This window comes from Lycorma delicatula, chromosome 6, assembly GCF_047948215.1.
Source record: "Lycorma delicatula isolate Av1 chromosome 6, ASM4794821v1, whole genome shotgun sequence".
Lineage (NCBI taxonomy): Eukaryota > Metazoa > Arthropoda > Insecta > Hemiptera > Fulgoridae > Lycorma > Lycorma delicatula.
In genome coordinates, this window is record NC_134460.1 from 145,957,504 (window position 1) to 145,973,866 (window position 16,363).

Genomic DNA, 16,363 nt, shown 5'->3' on the forward strand with positions numbered 1-16,363 from the left:
TACCGTTTATAACAGTAATAGTGACAAATGTGGTAAATGTAACAATTTTTTACATTTTTTTTTTTTGACCAATCTATAACCATTATAACTACAGCAGCTATAGCAGGGAAAGTAAAAATACAGATTTTGTGTTTTAGCGATAGAAGTACAATCCTAGTAGCGGCAAAAAAAAAATTAAAAAGGATTAATTTACATAATACAATATAGATTAATGATAATAAAGAAACACATAAAAACAATAAAATATTTTATTTTATTTGATGTTATAAATGAATATTTTCATCAATTTCATCCTCAGAAGAGCTACTGCTTGTAAAATCTGGAAACATATTTCTATCTGTAAAAAAAAATCTAATTAACTCAGAAATAATGTAAGTAATTAAAACATATAAAAATAATCTCCAGACTGTAAAGATCAGATTTGTACAACTTAATTTTCTAAGTAACTATGAACCTTAATTGTAGATTAACTAATTAACACTAAACAGTTTCTTAAAATGATTAGATCCACCATAATAAAGGGATGCTGACTATTGTGGTTGGAGTATTAATTATTAAATCAATTGTTCAATAAGATTCTGTCTTGCATTATGATAATGTAAAAGTCGATCTATAAATTTAGCTTCGTTTGATGTGGTAAAAATAATTAAAAATGTGAATAAAAAATTCTCAGTAAAATGTATCATACATATATTTTGTTTGCACATGGACTTAATTTGACATAGCTCTTTTTTCTCCTTTACTTTGTGAACAAACATATTATTATTATTATTATTCTTATGGAATAATTTTTTTTTTAGAATTTTTCTTTTAAAAACTGAATAAAAAAATCAAATTAATCCATACAATATGAGAATATTTTTCAGTCACAAATTATTTTAGTTGCTATATTATCTTCCGAACATAAATGAGCATTATGGATAAACTATTTGGGATTTTTTTATATGAAAATGTAAATGCAACTTTTTGGATGAAAATGCAAACTGCACATGCATAATGCTAGGCAGGATTTAGTAACATTCATATTGTAGGAAAAATTATTTTTAAACAAATATTTATAATCATAATAATGACAATAAATGGAGCAAGGAATTTCTGTTTACATTATATGGGCCAAATTTTATGGAGAAATTATTACATAAAATTTTATTTCTTATATACTCATGCATAAGTAAAAATCTATCTATGTTAAAAGATTAGTGTACAATTAGAAAAAAATAACTATGAATGCATGCAGACATGTAGTTAAAGCTCACCCTGTAAAACTTAAATCAATTAATTACTGTCTAATAAATCTTTACTTCAAAAACCATGATCGATTAGTCTGTTTATGAAACTTAAATACAGTTACTGATAATATAAATACAGTTGATTTAAATGATATATAACTGAACAAAACTAATCACAAATTAATTCTGTTAAAATAATTCACGATTTAAAACTAAAAAAGTACCATGATCACAAAGTGAAATATTGCCAAAACCTCCAGCAACACTGTAGAAAATTATTTTTAAAAACTTTTACTAAATTGATATTTTAGAAATTATGCATCACGTACAAAAACCAGTTTTATTTATAGTAATGATATTTGGATATTTATTAAAAAAAAGGGTAAATTACAAATTTGACATTTGAGAAATTACAAATTCTATTGTTAATGAATTAATATTAATTATATTGTTAATTACATGAAACTGAATTCATGTTCATACACTACTTAGATTACAATGATAAAAATTCCTGAGATTAATATTTATTATTTTTTTTTATATGTTATAAGTATTTTTTAAACATTTACTTTTAAAAATTACCTTAAGATAAATTAGTGTGACATTAAATAAAAAAATAAAAAATAAATAATAATAATATAGGTAATTAAATGTTGTATAGTCTTCTGTGGTATTTTATGAATTTACTTGAAATCTAATTTTATTAATAAATATTCTATTAATTTTACAACTACTACAACTCCAACAGTCAAGCTATAAGTTTTATTATATTTATTTTATTTAGTAAACGTCTTCATTTAAATCTTTAATAATACAATGTTTATCTGTTGTTGCTGAAATAAATAAAATAAAAAAAAAAAATTAAATGCTGTTTTTATTGAATTGAAATATGAGGGCTGTTTTTTTTTCAACCTCCAATGGACTATAAAAAAAAGACACACTGACATAACAAAATGATATTTCTAAAAGTTGAGTAGTATTTAACTTATTTTTTGCATAATCAGCAAAACGACTGAGGCCATTTGCCATATTATGACACCACTTTTCTCATGCCCTCTTCAAAGAAGTTTGCTGCCAGTAAGGTAAGGTATATCGTCTTGACAATTTCAGAAGTTCTTTGATCGTAGTGAAGTGTTGTCCACCCAACCATGCCTTCAATTCTTGAAAGAGGTGAAAATTACTAGGTGCTAGGTCTGAACTATACATACAGTGGATGGTTGAAAACTTCCCACCTGAATTTTTTGAGAAGGCCTTGCATCATGTTGGCACAGTGCGGTCATGCATTGTCGTGGATCAAAACCATTCCGAACAAGAGCATGCCTCTTTGTTTACTATGGATCGCTCTGTGGAGGCGATGTAAAGATTCACAATAAACTTCCTTAATTATTATTGTCCTCTGTTCCATAAAGTCCACTAACAAGAACCTTTATGGTCCCAAAAACTGTAGCCTTTATTTTCCTGTTGCTTTTGAATTTTTTGGAGAAGTTTGGAGAAGTGTGCAACCACTGCTTATAACTGTTCTTTGGTTTCTGGATTGTCATACTGGATCGAAGTCTCATTGCCAGTAATAATAGACTAAGAATTCTTCCCCCTCATTATCATAATGCAACATTAAGGCCAATGCCATTCACTGCATTTTGTGATCGTCACTCAACATTTTTGGGATCCAATGTGCACACAGTTTCCGGTATCCTAGGTCTTCAGTCACAACTGTGTACAGAGAAATTTCTGAAAAAAGTTCACTTATCATAAACCTGTAATTGTCATGGATAAAATCATCAACATGCTCAACCAGGCATACAGTAGTGACAGACTTCCCAACTTCATCATGGATGTCCTTTCATCCTTCTTTAAATTTCCTACACCATTCTTGTACACCACCATCACTTATAAAGTTTTCACCATACACTAGGCTCATTCAGCAATGGATTTCAGCAGTACTATATCCTTTTGCTGGCAGAAAACACATCACACTTCACAACTCACATTTGGCGGGAGCATCAATCGCAGTGGCCATGTTCAATTGCCCATACCTCGGTTCAGACTGATACAATGGAGTCAACAATGGCAGAGGTTGTGGTGGGGGTGGCAGTGCAATTGGTGCAATAGGAAGATTGGCCATGAATTAGCGATGCCAGTGAGAATGTTTTACGGAAAGCTACTTATGTTTCTATACTGTTGTACAGCTGTTACAAGCTTTGAAGCCTACCGAATATGCTGGGTATGTTGACTTCATACTCAAAAGGTTGCAGCAAAAAAATGATTATGACTTTCTTTATCGTATTGTGTTTAGCAATGAGTCTACATTTAATCTTAAGAGGAAAAACACATACGGTGTCTGTATCTGAGGATCAGAAAATTCCCATGAATACTTAAAATATGAAAGGGACTCTTCAAAATTAAATGTATTCTATGTGATATCCTGATGGCAAAGTTACGGGCCATATTTTTATGCTAAAATATAACATGAGTTGCTCATTTGGATATGCTACATTTATGGCTCTTTCTTCAACTGCAAGATGGACCAAAGAATTTTATTTGACAAGTGTCTCCTTACTGGCATAATTCCACATCTGCTAGATTGGTTGACATGGTCCCATGACAGAGAGCTGTTAATGATGGCCTCCAAGATCACCTGATCTGACCCCATGGAATTTTTCCCTTTGGGGCTTTATAAAGAATCTTGTGTATGTGCTCTGCTTCCTACTGATCTACCCAATTTGAGGCACAGGATTGAAGCAACTGTTGCTTCCATTACTCCAGACAAGCTTAAAGTAATAGATGAATTTTCCTATTAGTCAAATAAATATGTATCATGGTGAGAAAAGAAGCTCATATTATAATACTTGTAGGGAAAACTGTAAGAGTTACTCTTTTCTTTAATTCATGATTCATTACTTTAAGTCAAAGTTAACAGATCATTTAAAAAATATTATGAACACATGAGATGTATCTGATTTACTAATATATCCATCAGATACTATAAATATGATTAATAAAATATAATTCAAATATTTATGCAAAAAATAGATAATCTGTCACCAGAATCAAGAAAATAATTTCTATGCAAGATGTGATTGATAGATGATTTAATGCAATTACAAAAAAAATATAGATGAACAATGAAATGAGATCTTGGATATTTGAAAGTAGGACCTTAGTTCCACATAATGACCATGGAGAATATGTTTTTTTTTAAAAGTTTCCAGACAGGGGCAGAGCCCCTTTAAAAAAAATATTTAAACAATGTAAGAAAAAAAATTTAATAAATTTACCTTTACTTTCTAATCTTTTTCTTTCTTCATCTTGGATAAATTTATTTTGAACAGCAACAACTTCAGCACTATCCTTGCAAACACTATACAATTCTAATAATTCTTCATTTAAATTAATAAATGATTTACCCCATTTAAATTTACTTAAATAATATTCTGCTATGTCTTTAAAACCTGAAAAAAATATTAATTTGTATTCACAAATTTTATTATATTATTGCTATAAAATCTTATAGTTAGTATAATAAGTATAACCTTTTGTCATCATCTGGCTGCTCTATCACTATTGTTCATATTTCTCTCTGTTATGCTAATTTGTTAAACGTTGAATATCAGAATATTAAGTAGACACATTTTATATTTAAACTGAGCTATCTGAATTTCATCATTCTTGTCTAACAGTTTATTTTAAATGGTTCCATGGTTCTTCCTGTTTTCCTTATTATTCTGTTTCACTGCATCATAGAATGTTACATTCCCTTCAAATATTTTAATTACTCTTATTTCATTATTGTAGTTTTATTCATTTTATTTTCAAACTTAATTTTTTATACAATCAATGGATCTATATATTGTACAATATTTTTTTAAAAATTAATGCTTCTTTTATTTTTCATTTGTTACAGAATGTTAGGCATGAATGCCTAATATGAGTAAAAATATAAATATACATTACAGATATTGCTGCTGTCACGCTGTAAGAAGACAAAATCAGTCAAAAAAGATATAGTGTACAGAATTTAAAAATTTTGTTTATTTTATTATCACACTTTGCACATGGATTTATTTCATTTTAAGAGAAGCAAAATAAAAATGGATACTTTTATTTATCTGTACTTTCCTAAAATTTAATGAACCTTGACAAACAACGAAAAATATTTTCTTATAGATTTAAAATTTTTAGTTAAGTTTTGGAAGTTCAGCAATTACAAAAGTTATTTAAAAGATTCTGTAACAAATGAAAAATTAGCTCACATTTGGCTGCCCAGTAATGAGGACTTTTTTTTTATTGGTAATGTTTCATTTTCCTTGAAAATTATGGGACAAAGTATTTGCAATAAATGTTGCACTAAAAATAAAATAGTGCACACTGAAATGGTAAAAATATTACAGAAGGCTTAGGCAAGAATGTTGCGTTTAACATTAAGGGTTCATGAATGGTAAAAAAAAACAGTTCCAAAGGCTGTGAAGATAATAAAAGCTTGAATAACGTAACATATCCACAACCGATGAAAATATCAATAAAATAAAGGAAACTAGGATCAATAATTGTTGATTCACTATTAGAGAAGTTATTGAAGAAGTGGAAAATCTCTTATGGCTGAGTAAAACAATTTTGACTGATATTTTGGGTATAAAGTGAGCAGTAGGAAAATTTATCAGGAAACTAATACATTTTCAACAACAGCAACACTGCGAGAACATCGCAGAAAAATTCTGATAATTCAGAATTTTTCTACAGAAGATGAAACATAGTTGTACAGTTATGATATTAAAAACGAAGGTCCAACCATCCCAATGGAAAGTTCCTAAAGAACCAAGAATGAAAAAAGCACACCAAGTTCGATAGACTGTTAATGTTCTCTTTAATACTTTTTCAATAACCATGGTGTCATCCATTATGAATTCTCATCACACGGTTGTATGATCAACAAACAGTATTATTTAGCAGTTTTACACTGTTTACATGAGTCAATTCATAGAAAATAACAGCAAATGTGGCCAATAATTCTTGAATCTTTTATCACAATAACGCTTCAATTTACATTTCACTATTAATTTGTGATTATTTAGAAATAAATAATACCATACTGATGCTACAGCTTCCATATTCTCCAGACACGGCATCCTAAAACGTTTTGTTGTTTCCACTGATGAAGAAAATATTAAAAGGGCAATCAATGTTTTGTGATGAAAGGTGAAACAAAGAAAAAATTGCTTAGTGAACTTACCTATACCAAAAAAAAACCTTCCATAAATATTTAAGGATTGGAAGTGAATGTCTGTGTTACATCTCTATGAGACTACTTTGAGGAAGACAATATTGATATAAAAGAATAAAATAAAATTATATAATAAAAAATAAAATTCTTATTACATTTTTATAACACCACCTACAATTAAGACAATAACAATACTTAAGATTGAATAATGGATTAAAATAAAACTAATATTTAATTGTTGAGTTTATATTCATGCAGTTTGTTTACTGTTATGTCAAGATATACTAGTTAGTATATTACTCCTCCTTTTCCTATAAATAACTACAAGAAAAATTTCACCTAAAAATGCAGGAAAAATATTCATTTCCTTTTATTTTTTCCTTTATTTTAACACTCACTCTTGAATTTCTATTTTAAGTATAACTTTTATTATTTCTTCAAGCTTTATTAAACTACACGGAAGGGTATGGTGGCCTCCTAGGGGATGCTTGAGTTGCAAGTTAAGTAACTTATCATTGAATGTTAACCTCTATTTTCTATATTTATCCATTAACCCTATTTTCTTTAACATTATATTAAATTCTACATTTTGAACGATCAATTCATATAATTCAGAAGTTAATAAATGTGGTAATTAGAAATACCTCCTCCTCTTGACTGATGGTTATTTATTACCAAATATCACACTGACAAGACCAATACAAAAATTTTATATAAATAATTCTCTTATTCTGAAAGGCACCTAACAATACAAAATCCTAAAAATTTAGGATTTTTTTTAAATGAACAGTACATAAAATTTTATTTCATTAATAACTTCTGATATTTTTTCATACTTTTTTTTAATTTTTATTATTGAATTATTATTTATTGTAAACATTTTTTTACAATCTGAGGTTAATAATTAATAAATCAATATATTTAAATAAAAAAAAAGGAGACGAAGTTGAATTCGAACCGATGTGCCTTCCCCTTGTAAGATCCAAATTTTTCTAAGCAAAGATTGGATATTCATAAATATAAATATATGGATGGGTTAACATTTTCAATTCTCTAAATGTTGGTAGTATAATAAATGCAGTGAAGATCATTGATTAACAAAAAACTAACACATACTTTTTTAACATCTGAATCAGAAAATGGAAGAAAAACATTTACCTGTAATATAAAATGTTGCAGCAAGAGCTTCGACACATGATAACTGACAAGGTTTACCGTAATTAATAGGATTAGCAGCAACTAGAAACGGTAATAACCTTGGATGATGTGTTCGAATTTGTTCAAATGGTGTCTGCTCTATCTTTGCCCATGAACAATCGACAACTGCAGCCCCATTATCTTCTATAATTTTCTTATCGGCATGAGATACACACTGAAAGAGGAAGAAAAGAAATTATACAAGTCAAGTATAGATAGAAAGCCAACTAATACTATATGGTATACAAAATTTAATTGGTGATAAAATATACTAAAATATTTAAAGAGTAAAGCAATATCAGTAAGAAAGTTAAAAAAATAAATAAAAAAATTTAAGTAAATTTAAAATAAAAATCAATCTATACAACTCACTCAAATCTAGATGGAAACTTTAATATACTGAGAATCTAAACTTGATTCATGATTCACTTATAAAGGCGATTCAAAATTGCGTAGTAATACTTTTGAAGTTGATTTGGTATATTAGTATAGATTGTATTGGTTTCTAAACTATCTAACAAAAAAGCATAATCAAAGTATTTTAATAAACTTAAAATTGAGATACAAGTTGCTCATAATGGAATGGGCATTCTTAAGAATAATAAGATCCAAAGCAGGCGGCTTGTTAGATATAGTGAAGTCAATTCCCATTGCTTTCTTCCATTTAGGCAAACATGCAGCAACTACACATCTTTATATAAATGCTAGTGAAATGCAGGTGATATTTCATCCTTAAATATTTATTTTAATAGAGTTCAGCCTATTATTACTGGACAAAAATGCTTTATTCGAATTATATATAGAGTACTGTTCTAAAGTCATCCATATCCATTTTTAAGGAACTTATTTTGCTTTCCTTGAGGCATTTATGATTTTAAAAAGTAATCCATATTTTTTTCTTTAGAAAGGTTTTCAGTTGGGGAAGGATTTATTAAATATGGAAAATATCATTCTGCCTAAGCCTAGGAGAGAGTTTTTTCATTGACTCTTTTTAAATAAAGCAGCTAAGATATTTAACAGCTTATAAAGTTATAAAAAGTATACATGGTTTCAAACATTTTTTAAGAAACTGCCCAACTTGAGTGTAGAAAGAATCACTTTTTTTAATATGCATATTAAAATTACTCTGGATAAATCTTCTGATAAGTTACTTGTGGAACATATGTACTAGTCATTTTAACTTGATTTGACTTTTTTCTATAAAGACACTAATTATTATTATTAGACTGAAAAATTAATTATCATAATAATTTTTTTTTATGTATTATTTTTATACATTGATCAACTCAAGATGGCACCAGTGGAATCCCAGAAATGATGGCCATTTTGAAAATCTGTTATAACTGACACTGCAATTCTGTTGTAATTCTTCCGTCCTAATAAATAAAACTAAAACCACAATGTTCAGGGTAAAAATCTTTTAATCATACCTTTACTTTATTTTCCACTTTACATAATTTTCAAACTCTATTTGAAAACCATGTATTAATACATTAGGTTTCTATTTAAAACTAGCAGACCTGGCAATGCTTTGCTATTGCTAGATTTGAGCATAATATATATATTATATATATAATATATAATAATAATAAAAATATATATTAATCCAGTGTGGGGTTTGTCAATCCTTCATCTGGTGCATCCCCTGGTGGCAGATAGGGGAATGCCTGGCAGATATGCAGGGTAGGTGGGAAATAAAATACCACCTGCAGAACAAAATGACAACCAAAATCCATACTGCGTTGGAACAAGCGGCAGTATGGTCAGCGTCTGTTCACCAGGAGGTGTGGCTGTAAACATGCTCCAGGAACTCACAATCCCTGGTTTTACACCACTAGCAAAAGCTAGAAAACTAATTACAAGCAAACATGACTTGTAAAACTAAATACAAAATTACCCCAGGTGGACGATCCACCCACTCTAAAGTGGCAACCAAGCACTCAGATTCTGGGGAGCTTGGACTTATACGAGAGAGCAAGTCGGAGTACTCCGGTAAACTTCCACAGAAAACACACAATTACATTGGTACTTTCAACATTCAGACTCTGATTCAAACAGGAAAACTACACAATCTCACAACGGAACTCATGAAGCAGAAAATCCGAATTCTCGCCTTGCAAGAAACATGCTTCACAGACTCAGAAACAATAACTACAATAATTACAGAATCTTCAAAAGTGGAATAAACAAGAAAATTGACAAAGGAGCAGCACTGTTTGGCATGGACTTCGTTGTAGACAAAAAGGTATTGGAGTCAGTAAAAGAGGTAAAACCCATCAACAATAGACTTATGACCTTAAGAATCAAACACACAAACAAAAACTACACCTTTATTAATGTGCACGCACCAACAAACGGTGACAATAAAAAGGAGCCTGATAAAACAAAGATTCTGGGAAGAAACAGAGATGGCTAAAATCCCAAAAGATGACGTGAAGATTCTGCTCAGTGATTTTAATGCGCAAATTGGCAGGGAACGCAAGTACAGAGATTACCCGGCACACAGGTTCACTAATAAAAATGGCACATGTCTGATTGAGTTATGCCAACAAAAGAACTTGAAAATTATGTCAACCTCACTCTGGAAAAAGCCTAAGAAACAAAAAACATGGCGATCACCTATCCACCATCTAGGAGAATTTCAGATTGATTACATGGCAATATAATATAACTACCAAAAAGAGATTCATGATGTGCAAGTGCGCAGAGGTGCTAACATCGATTCCGATCATTATTTAATCAGAATCAAAATCAAATTCACACCCAAAAGAAAATTCAGCAGGAAAAACACCGGTGATTCCAAAATTTGATCTACACAGAATCAAAGACTCCAAAATAACAGAAGAATAGAAAGAACAACCTGCACAAAACTGGGAGGAATTTCAAGCTAAAATCATCAAAACAGCTAAAGACCTAATCCCTCTTCACAAGAGACCTAAACTATAATTACATTAAATCAGAAGAAACACAGAAGAAATTTTTTGAAGTTCGCAAATAAACATCAAAGACTTTAAGGCAAACTAAAAGAAAATATATCAATGACCAACTGAAGTCAATTGAAGACAATTTCAAAAATTACAACACATTTTTATAAGACCTTTGCGAATCAAATCAAGGGGTATTTTCCACAAAACCTTTGCTTTCGGAAACAAGATGGTAAATTGGCCTTGAAAAATAATGAAAATTGCCATGAACTAGCCACATATTTTTCACAACTTCTAAATTGTCCAGAACCCAAAGAGAGATTTCTGAAAACACAGCCAGAAATTGCACCAGAAAACTCATTACCACCGACACAAGAAGAAATTTATTCACAGATCTAGAAACTGAAAAACATCAATGCAGCAGGGAAGGATGGAATCGTAGCTGAATTTCTGAAAAAATTAGGCCCAAATTCACTCAAATAAATTACATAAATAATCCTAAACATATGGCAAACTGAAAAAATTCTGAATGATTGGAAGATTGCTCTAATCCACCCACTGCATAAAAAAGGCAACAAATCAGATGTAAATAACTAAATAACTATAGAGGGATCTCTCTTGTACTGGTCACATACAAAATTCTATCAGCGTGTCTCTTGGATAAAAGCAATTAGAACTTAATTTAGCAGAATATCAAGCAGATTTCAGACCAAATAGGTCATGCCCAGAACAAATTTTTAACCTGAAAACTATTCTCAAAATATAAGTCCTAAGACAGAAACCCTTAGTATGCACATTTGTAGACTTCAAAAAGGCCTAAGATTTTATAGATAGGTCCTCACTATTCCAAATTTTGGAAGATATGGGACTAAATCCTAAAACTCGAGAACTCATAAAACAAACACTAACTGACACAAAATTTAAAGCTAAATTTATTGGAGAAATCTCAGAACCCTTCGACAATCATACAGGTGGGTGATGGACTTTCTCCGATGTTGTCCTTGACAAGGTTATGGAAGAATGGGAGAAGGAACTTAAGGAATGTGAGTTTTGAAAACCAATCTTGTTTGGTTTTCTCAAAAACAACCTCTACATATCATACCTCGCATTTGTGGATGATCTGGCAATATTAACCGATGATGAGGAGATTGCTGTCAGACAGCTTAAGATACTTAAAGAAAATCCAGAAAAAGTGGGACTGCAGATCTCATTAGAGAAAACTAGATTCTTATGTACAAAGACAGATATCACAAGTCTGAAAACCTCAAGGAATTCATCAAACCAACAGGCCTTGACAAAATCTCACAACAAAATCGTCTCCAAAAAGTCAAAAAAGCACTAGGGTTAGTTCACAACATCTACAACAAAAAATGTATGTGAAGACAGACTAAACTTCAGCATTACAACACAGTTATAAAACCAACAGTCCTTTACGCCAGAAAAACAGAAAACTTGAACTTGAAGAAATTAAAAAAATAGAAAGGAAGATCATTTGGAAAATCCTAGGAGCAAAATATACCCAAGATGATTGAAGACTACAATCGGTCAAAACAACAGAAAAGTATTCAAACATCGAAATTGACATTAAGAAAAGGACGAATGAAATTCTTTGGTCATCTCTAGAAACAGAAAATCGATTGACAAAAAGAGGAATAGAATATGTAACCTCGCTCAAGAACTCAACACCTTGGATGGACAAACTTCAAAAGGACCTAAAAAACGCCAACATAAGTCCAACAGACATTTTAGAAAAAGACACCTTCAGATACAAAGTAAACAAATGGGAAGTTACATCAGAGCAACCAAAACAAAAACAGTATAGACCAAAGTAGTCAGAAGAGCGTAAACAAGCTTTCTTGGAAAGAATGAAAACTTATTGGAGCAACAAGAAGAACTAAAAGGAAAGTTAAGTTATTTGCTTAACGTCTTCCATTTAGTGGGAGAATTCGAAAATAATAATAATATATATAATATTATTACATTATAATGCTCATATTATATATATATATATAAAATCTAGACTAAATGAACACAACTGAAAGTTTGATAAAACATTAACAAAATGAACATTACAGAACTTCACAAAATCTAACTATTCCCTTTTTCCTCTTTTCCTTTTTACCATTTCCCCTTTCCCTTTTCTTCTACCATTTCTCTTTCATCTTTCCATTTCTTTTTCCTGTTTTTCCGTTCTTTCCTTTTATCTTTTTCAATTTTTCCCTTTTTCCCATGCATAAATTGGTTCAGTAGTTTTTTTAGTTTGTAGCAGACACACATATCGGAAAGATTGAAATGGAATTTTAAAATATTTAGTATAGTGTGTGTTGCTTTTACATCCAACAGATAGCGCTGTTTTTAAAAAAAGGCATGTTTTTACCTGTCACAGGTCTGACATCTTAGGTACATAAATAGTAGGTATATAAAAACATGTGCTTATTTGAATGCAATGTGTCAAAATTTCAAAGCAACTGGTGAAGAACTTTCGGGATTTAGGATTTTGAACAAATGAAAATTTACTTTTTTATTTACATAGATAATACAAATGGCAATCATATTTAACTTTACAACTGTCATATGGGCTGACTATGGCCACTAAAAATGCAGTCACTTTCCTGAAAACAGCTTACAACAATGTGTTGTCTGGATATTGTACAAAACTTTTTAACAATTAAAAAACAGCTGATAATTATTAAAAAATTGTATTTATTGTTTTTGTAAGTTTACAACTGTCAGCCCATTGCTGTGTAACTGCTACGTTTAGAGAAAAATACCCAAAAATAAAAATGTTTTAAAATATTTTCTACCCAAATATGCAGTAAAAACACAAGGTTTCAGTTTGAAAATGAAGTTAGCCACCAAATTGTAACAAAGGTGGCTCAAAAATGTTAATACTGTATTTTTAATGTAGGAAAAAATCTAGGGAAGATTTCCCATTAAAAGTTTCTCATAACATTAAGTTTCTAGCATCCCAATTGTAGCTGTCTTGAATTAATCGTTCTGTATAATTAATACTCTGATAAGGGTGTATTTAGTTATCTGTAAACAAAAACTTTTGAAATGTTCAAATTATTCAATGTTAAAAGGTAATATGAAGAATAAAGGAAAAAATTCAATGTAATTTACTGAAGGATTAATGACAGATCTAATTAAAACTTTTCATAAAAAAAGTATAAATAATAAATTGAAAAAGTAGTAATATGTAATATATCACAGGAATGGTATAACTGGTAAAGAATATGTAATATGATAAATATATAAGTTAATAATTTCTATTCATAATCAAAAAACCTGTTCAATAAACTGAGTTGTAGCCATTGCTGTCCAATAGATTATTTTCTCTAGCACTTTTTAACTTAATTTGTACATGGAGTAACCCCCCTAAAATATGATTTTATTCCCTACAAAAACCTAATTTGCCAAATAGTTTTTGTTTTGTTACTATTATTTAAAAAAAAAAAAAAAGAAATAAAGTTGTCCAGTTGTAAATGTATTTTTATATTAGATGAATTTGTATTACTTTGTTTAATTTTATATTTATAAAAATATGTTATTTCAATATATTATTTATTTCAGAAAATAAATCTGATCTAATCACACTTCATTTTTTTCAATGCAGGAATTTCTCTTAATTACAAAATATATATATAAATCATTATTTACAATTCTTTTCTATAAAAAAGAATAAAATAGAAACAAACCTTCTCAGCAACAGGTGTTAAAACAATTCCTGTGAATCTTTGTCCCAATCTAAGAGTTCTAATCAAACTATGACGCAATAATTTTCTCCCAGAACACTTTTTTGGGTCGCAGTGCTCCAAGTCCCACATTGCTACTGGAAATGGTATCCTTACAACCACATTAGCAACTTCTTCTTCTTCTAAAATTAATAATAAAAAAAAATTGCATTACTGTATAAAAGTAATAAATAATACATTAAAATTTTTAATAGTTATTAGTTAAAATAGTAATTTTTACCATGTCTGGTAGAGTTAATGTAATTTGGATATCTTATTTTATTTCAATGTTTATTTGAATCTTATTTAAAAGAGCAATATTAAAATTTGTGGAAATAATTCTATTATAAATTGCACTATCAATATCAAATTCAGCTTTTCTATATGGCAAAGGTTAAAATAGTTAATGTGCATAAATGTGTAGGAATTGTAACTGGAAACACATTCTTGATGACTATGGCTATAAGGTTCTAACAAAGACAAACAACTGAAAGGATTTGATATACCTACTCATCTTCAATCCAAGTGTTCAAAAACTTCTTTTTTCCCCTAATTGAATAAAACTGATTTTCAAATGAAAACTTAAATGAAAAACGGTCATGTGAGAATCAAGAATGCAGGGAAAAAGAACTTGTATTCTAGTTAATATTAATATAATTTGGAATATATTGTCTGAAATCATTTTACCTGATGTTTAAAAAATTATGAATAAATTATTTAAGAACAGTTGGAAATTAAATATACTATCAACTAACACATCAGACTGTCTGGTTTCATACTTGACAACTAAAAAAATTAAAATCAAATATTGCTGCATAATCTTTTCAAGAGTTTGAATATTATGAACGAATATACACTTGAATACATTTTTTTTTAGTTTTCCCAGACAACTTAAAAAGTTGTACTTGTAATTTTTTGCTAAATAAATAAAGTTTTAGCAAAAAAAAGGTCTCATTCCTTCTTCTATTTTTAAATATAACGTGCAAGAACTACCATTTGTGAAGAAATAAGAAAGACACTGGATGAGGTTAACGCAATTCAAATATTTAAACTGTGCCAAAAATAATAAGTATAATCTGACCAAGAAGCCAGTTTCATGAATGTGAAGACAAGTACGAAGATTTGTAGTTATCACTGATCAAAGTCTACTAACTGACTAGATGTATATAATTAAAAAAAATATAAACAGTACTGTAAACCTGGTTGTTTCATTAACATTTTAAAAAAACAGCAGATTGTATTGGCTTTTCCAGTTACTGTATTGACGTGAAATACAAACATTTTCATTGCTGTAAAACTATTTAAAATGAGACTAATTATATTGCTTAAAATGTTTACCATCCTGTAAATTTAAATTATGGCAAACATCACTCAAATTGTCAACTGATTCATCCAGGCCATTTTTTCTTGAAAAGTGTCTAGAACTATTGTTTCTATAATTCTTTTTATATTTTTGATGGGTAGTTTGTTTTTTCTTCGATCTTGCACCATTGCAATTCATTTTGAAATTTACGGTAAGTTGTATTATATAACTCAATAAACCAAACTTGCAGATATGCTAAAATTAACAATGAAGAATACTTAGCAACTCGAACTGTTTATCAAGAACACGAAACTGAATCCGTACACATAACCTATTTTTACAGATGACATTGTACACGATCGTGTTGTTAGAACTTGGACGTTCGTAGTGTGTCGCTATCTTCCTGCAAATGCTAGAAAAATAATATTTTCCAGTAGACTTGAAATAATTAAAAAATTGTACCGACACAATTATTCCATATAATAATCACTTTCGTACAGCAAAAAATTAAATGTATAAAGGCATCAATAAAGCAGCATACATCAGTTACTTTGACACAGCTTTTAAACAGGTGAATCATTCCGAACTAAAAAAAAATATATATATATATAAACACACTTTTCAAAGATGTTATAAAAACCTTTGGATATCTAAAAATATGAACAAATTGATAAATATATGTATGAAATCTTAATCCATGGGTGTTGTCTGGAAGTTTTCCTATTAAACAGCTGATTTTGCTTGTCGGTTGGCAGTAG

The 16,363-nt window shown here is 29.4% G+C and overlaps 1 protein-coding gene across 2 annotated transcripts; it reads right to left on the minus strand.

Moving 5' to 3' along the window:
* Window positions 1-234: 234 nt before the first annotated feature.
* On the minus strand, window positions 235-16,188 carry LOC142326345 (18S rRNA aminocarboxypropyltransferase). 2 transcript variants are annotated; one of them, XM_075368774.1, is made up of 5 exons: window positions 15,641-16,184; window positions 14,267-14,445; window positions 7,606-7,819; window positions 4,505-4,678; window positions 235-337 (listed from the first exon to the last, which is right to left on the minus strand). In XM_075368774.1, exons 1-5 carry the CDS (start codon window positions 15,801-15,803, stop codon window positions 264-266), a joined length of 804 nt encoding a protein of 267 aa, XP_075224889.1. In that variant the 5' UTR covers window positions 15,804-16,184; the 3' UTR covers window positions 235-263. The 2 variants fall into 2 exon arrangements, with proteins under 2 accessions (XP_075224889.1, XP_075224890.1); XM_075368775.1 differs by lacking the exon at window positions 235-337 and adding an exon at window positions 1,995-2,062 and having other exon boundaries at window positions 15,641-16,188.
* Between the last annotated feature and the right edge of the window lie 175 nt (window positions 16,189-16,363).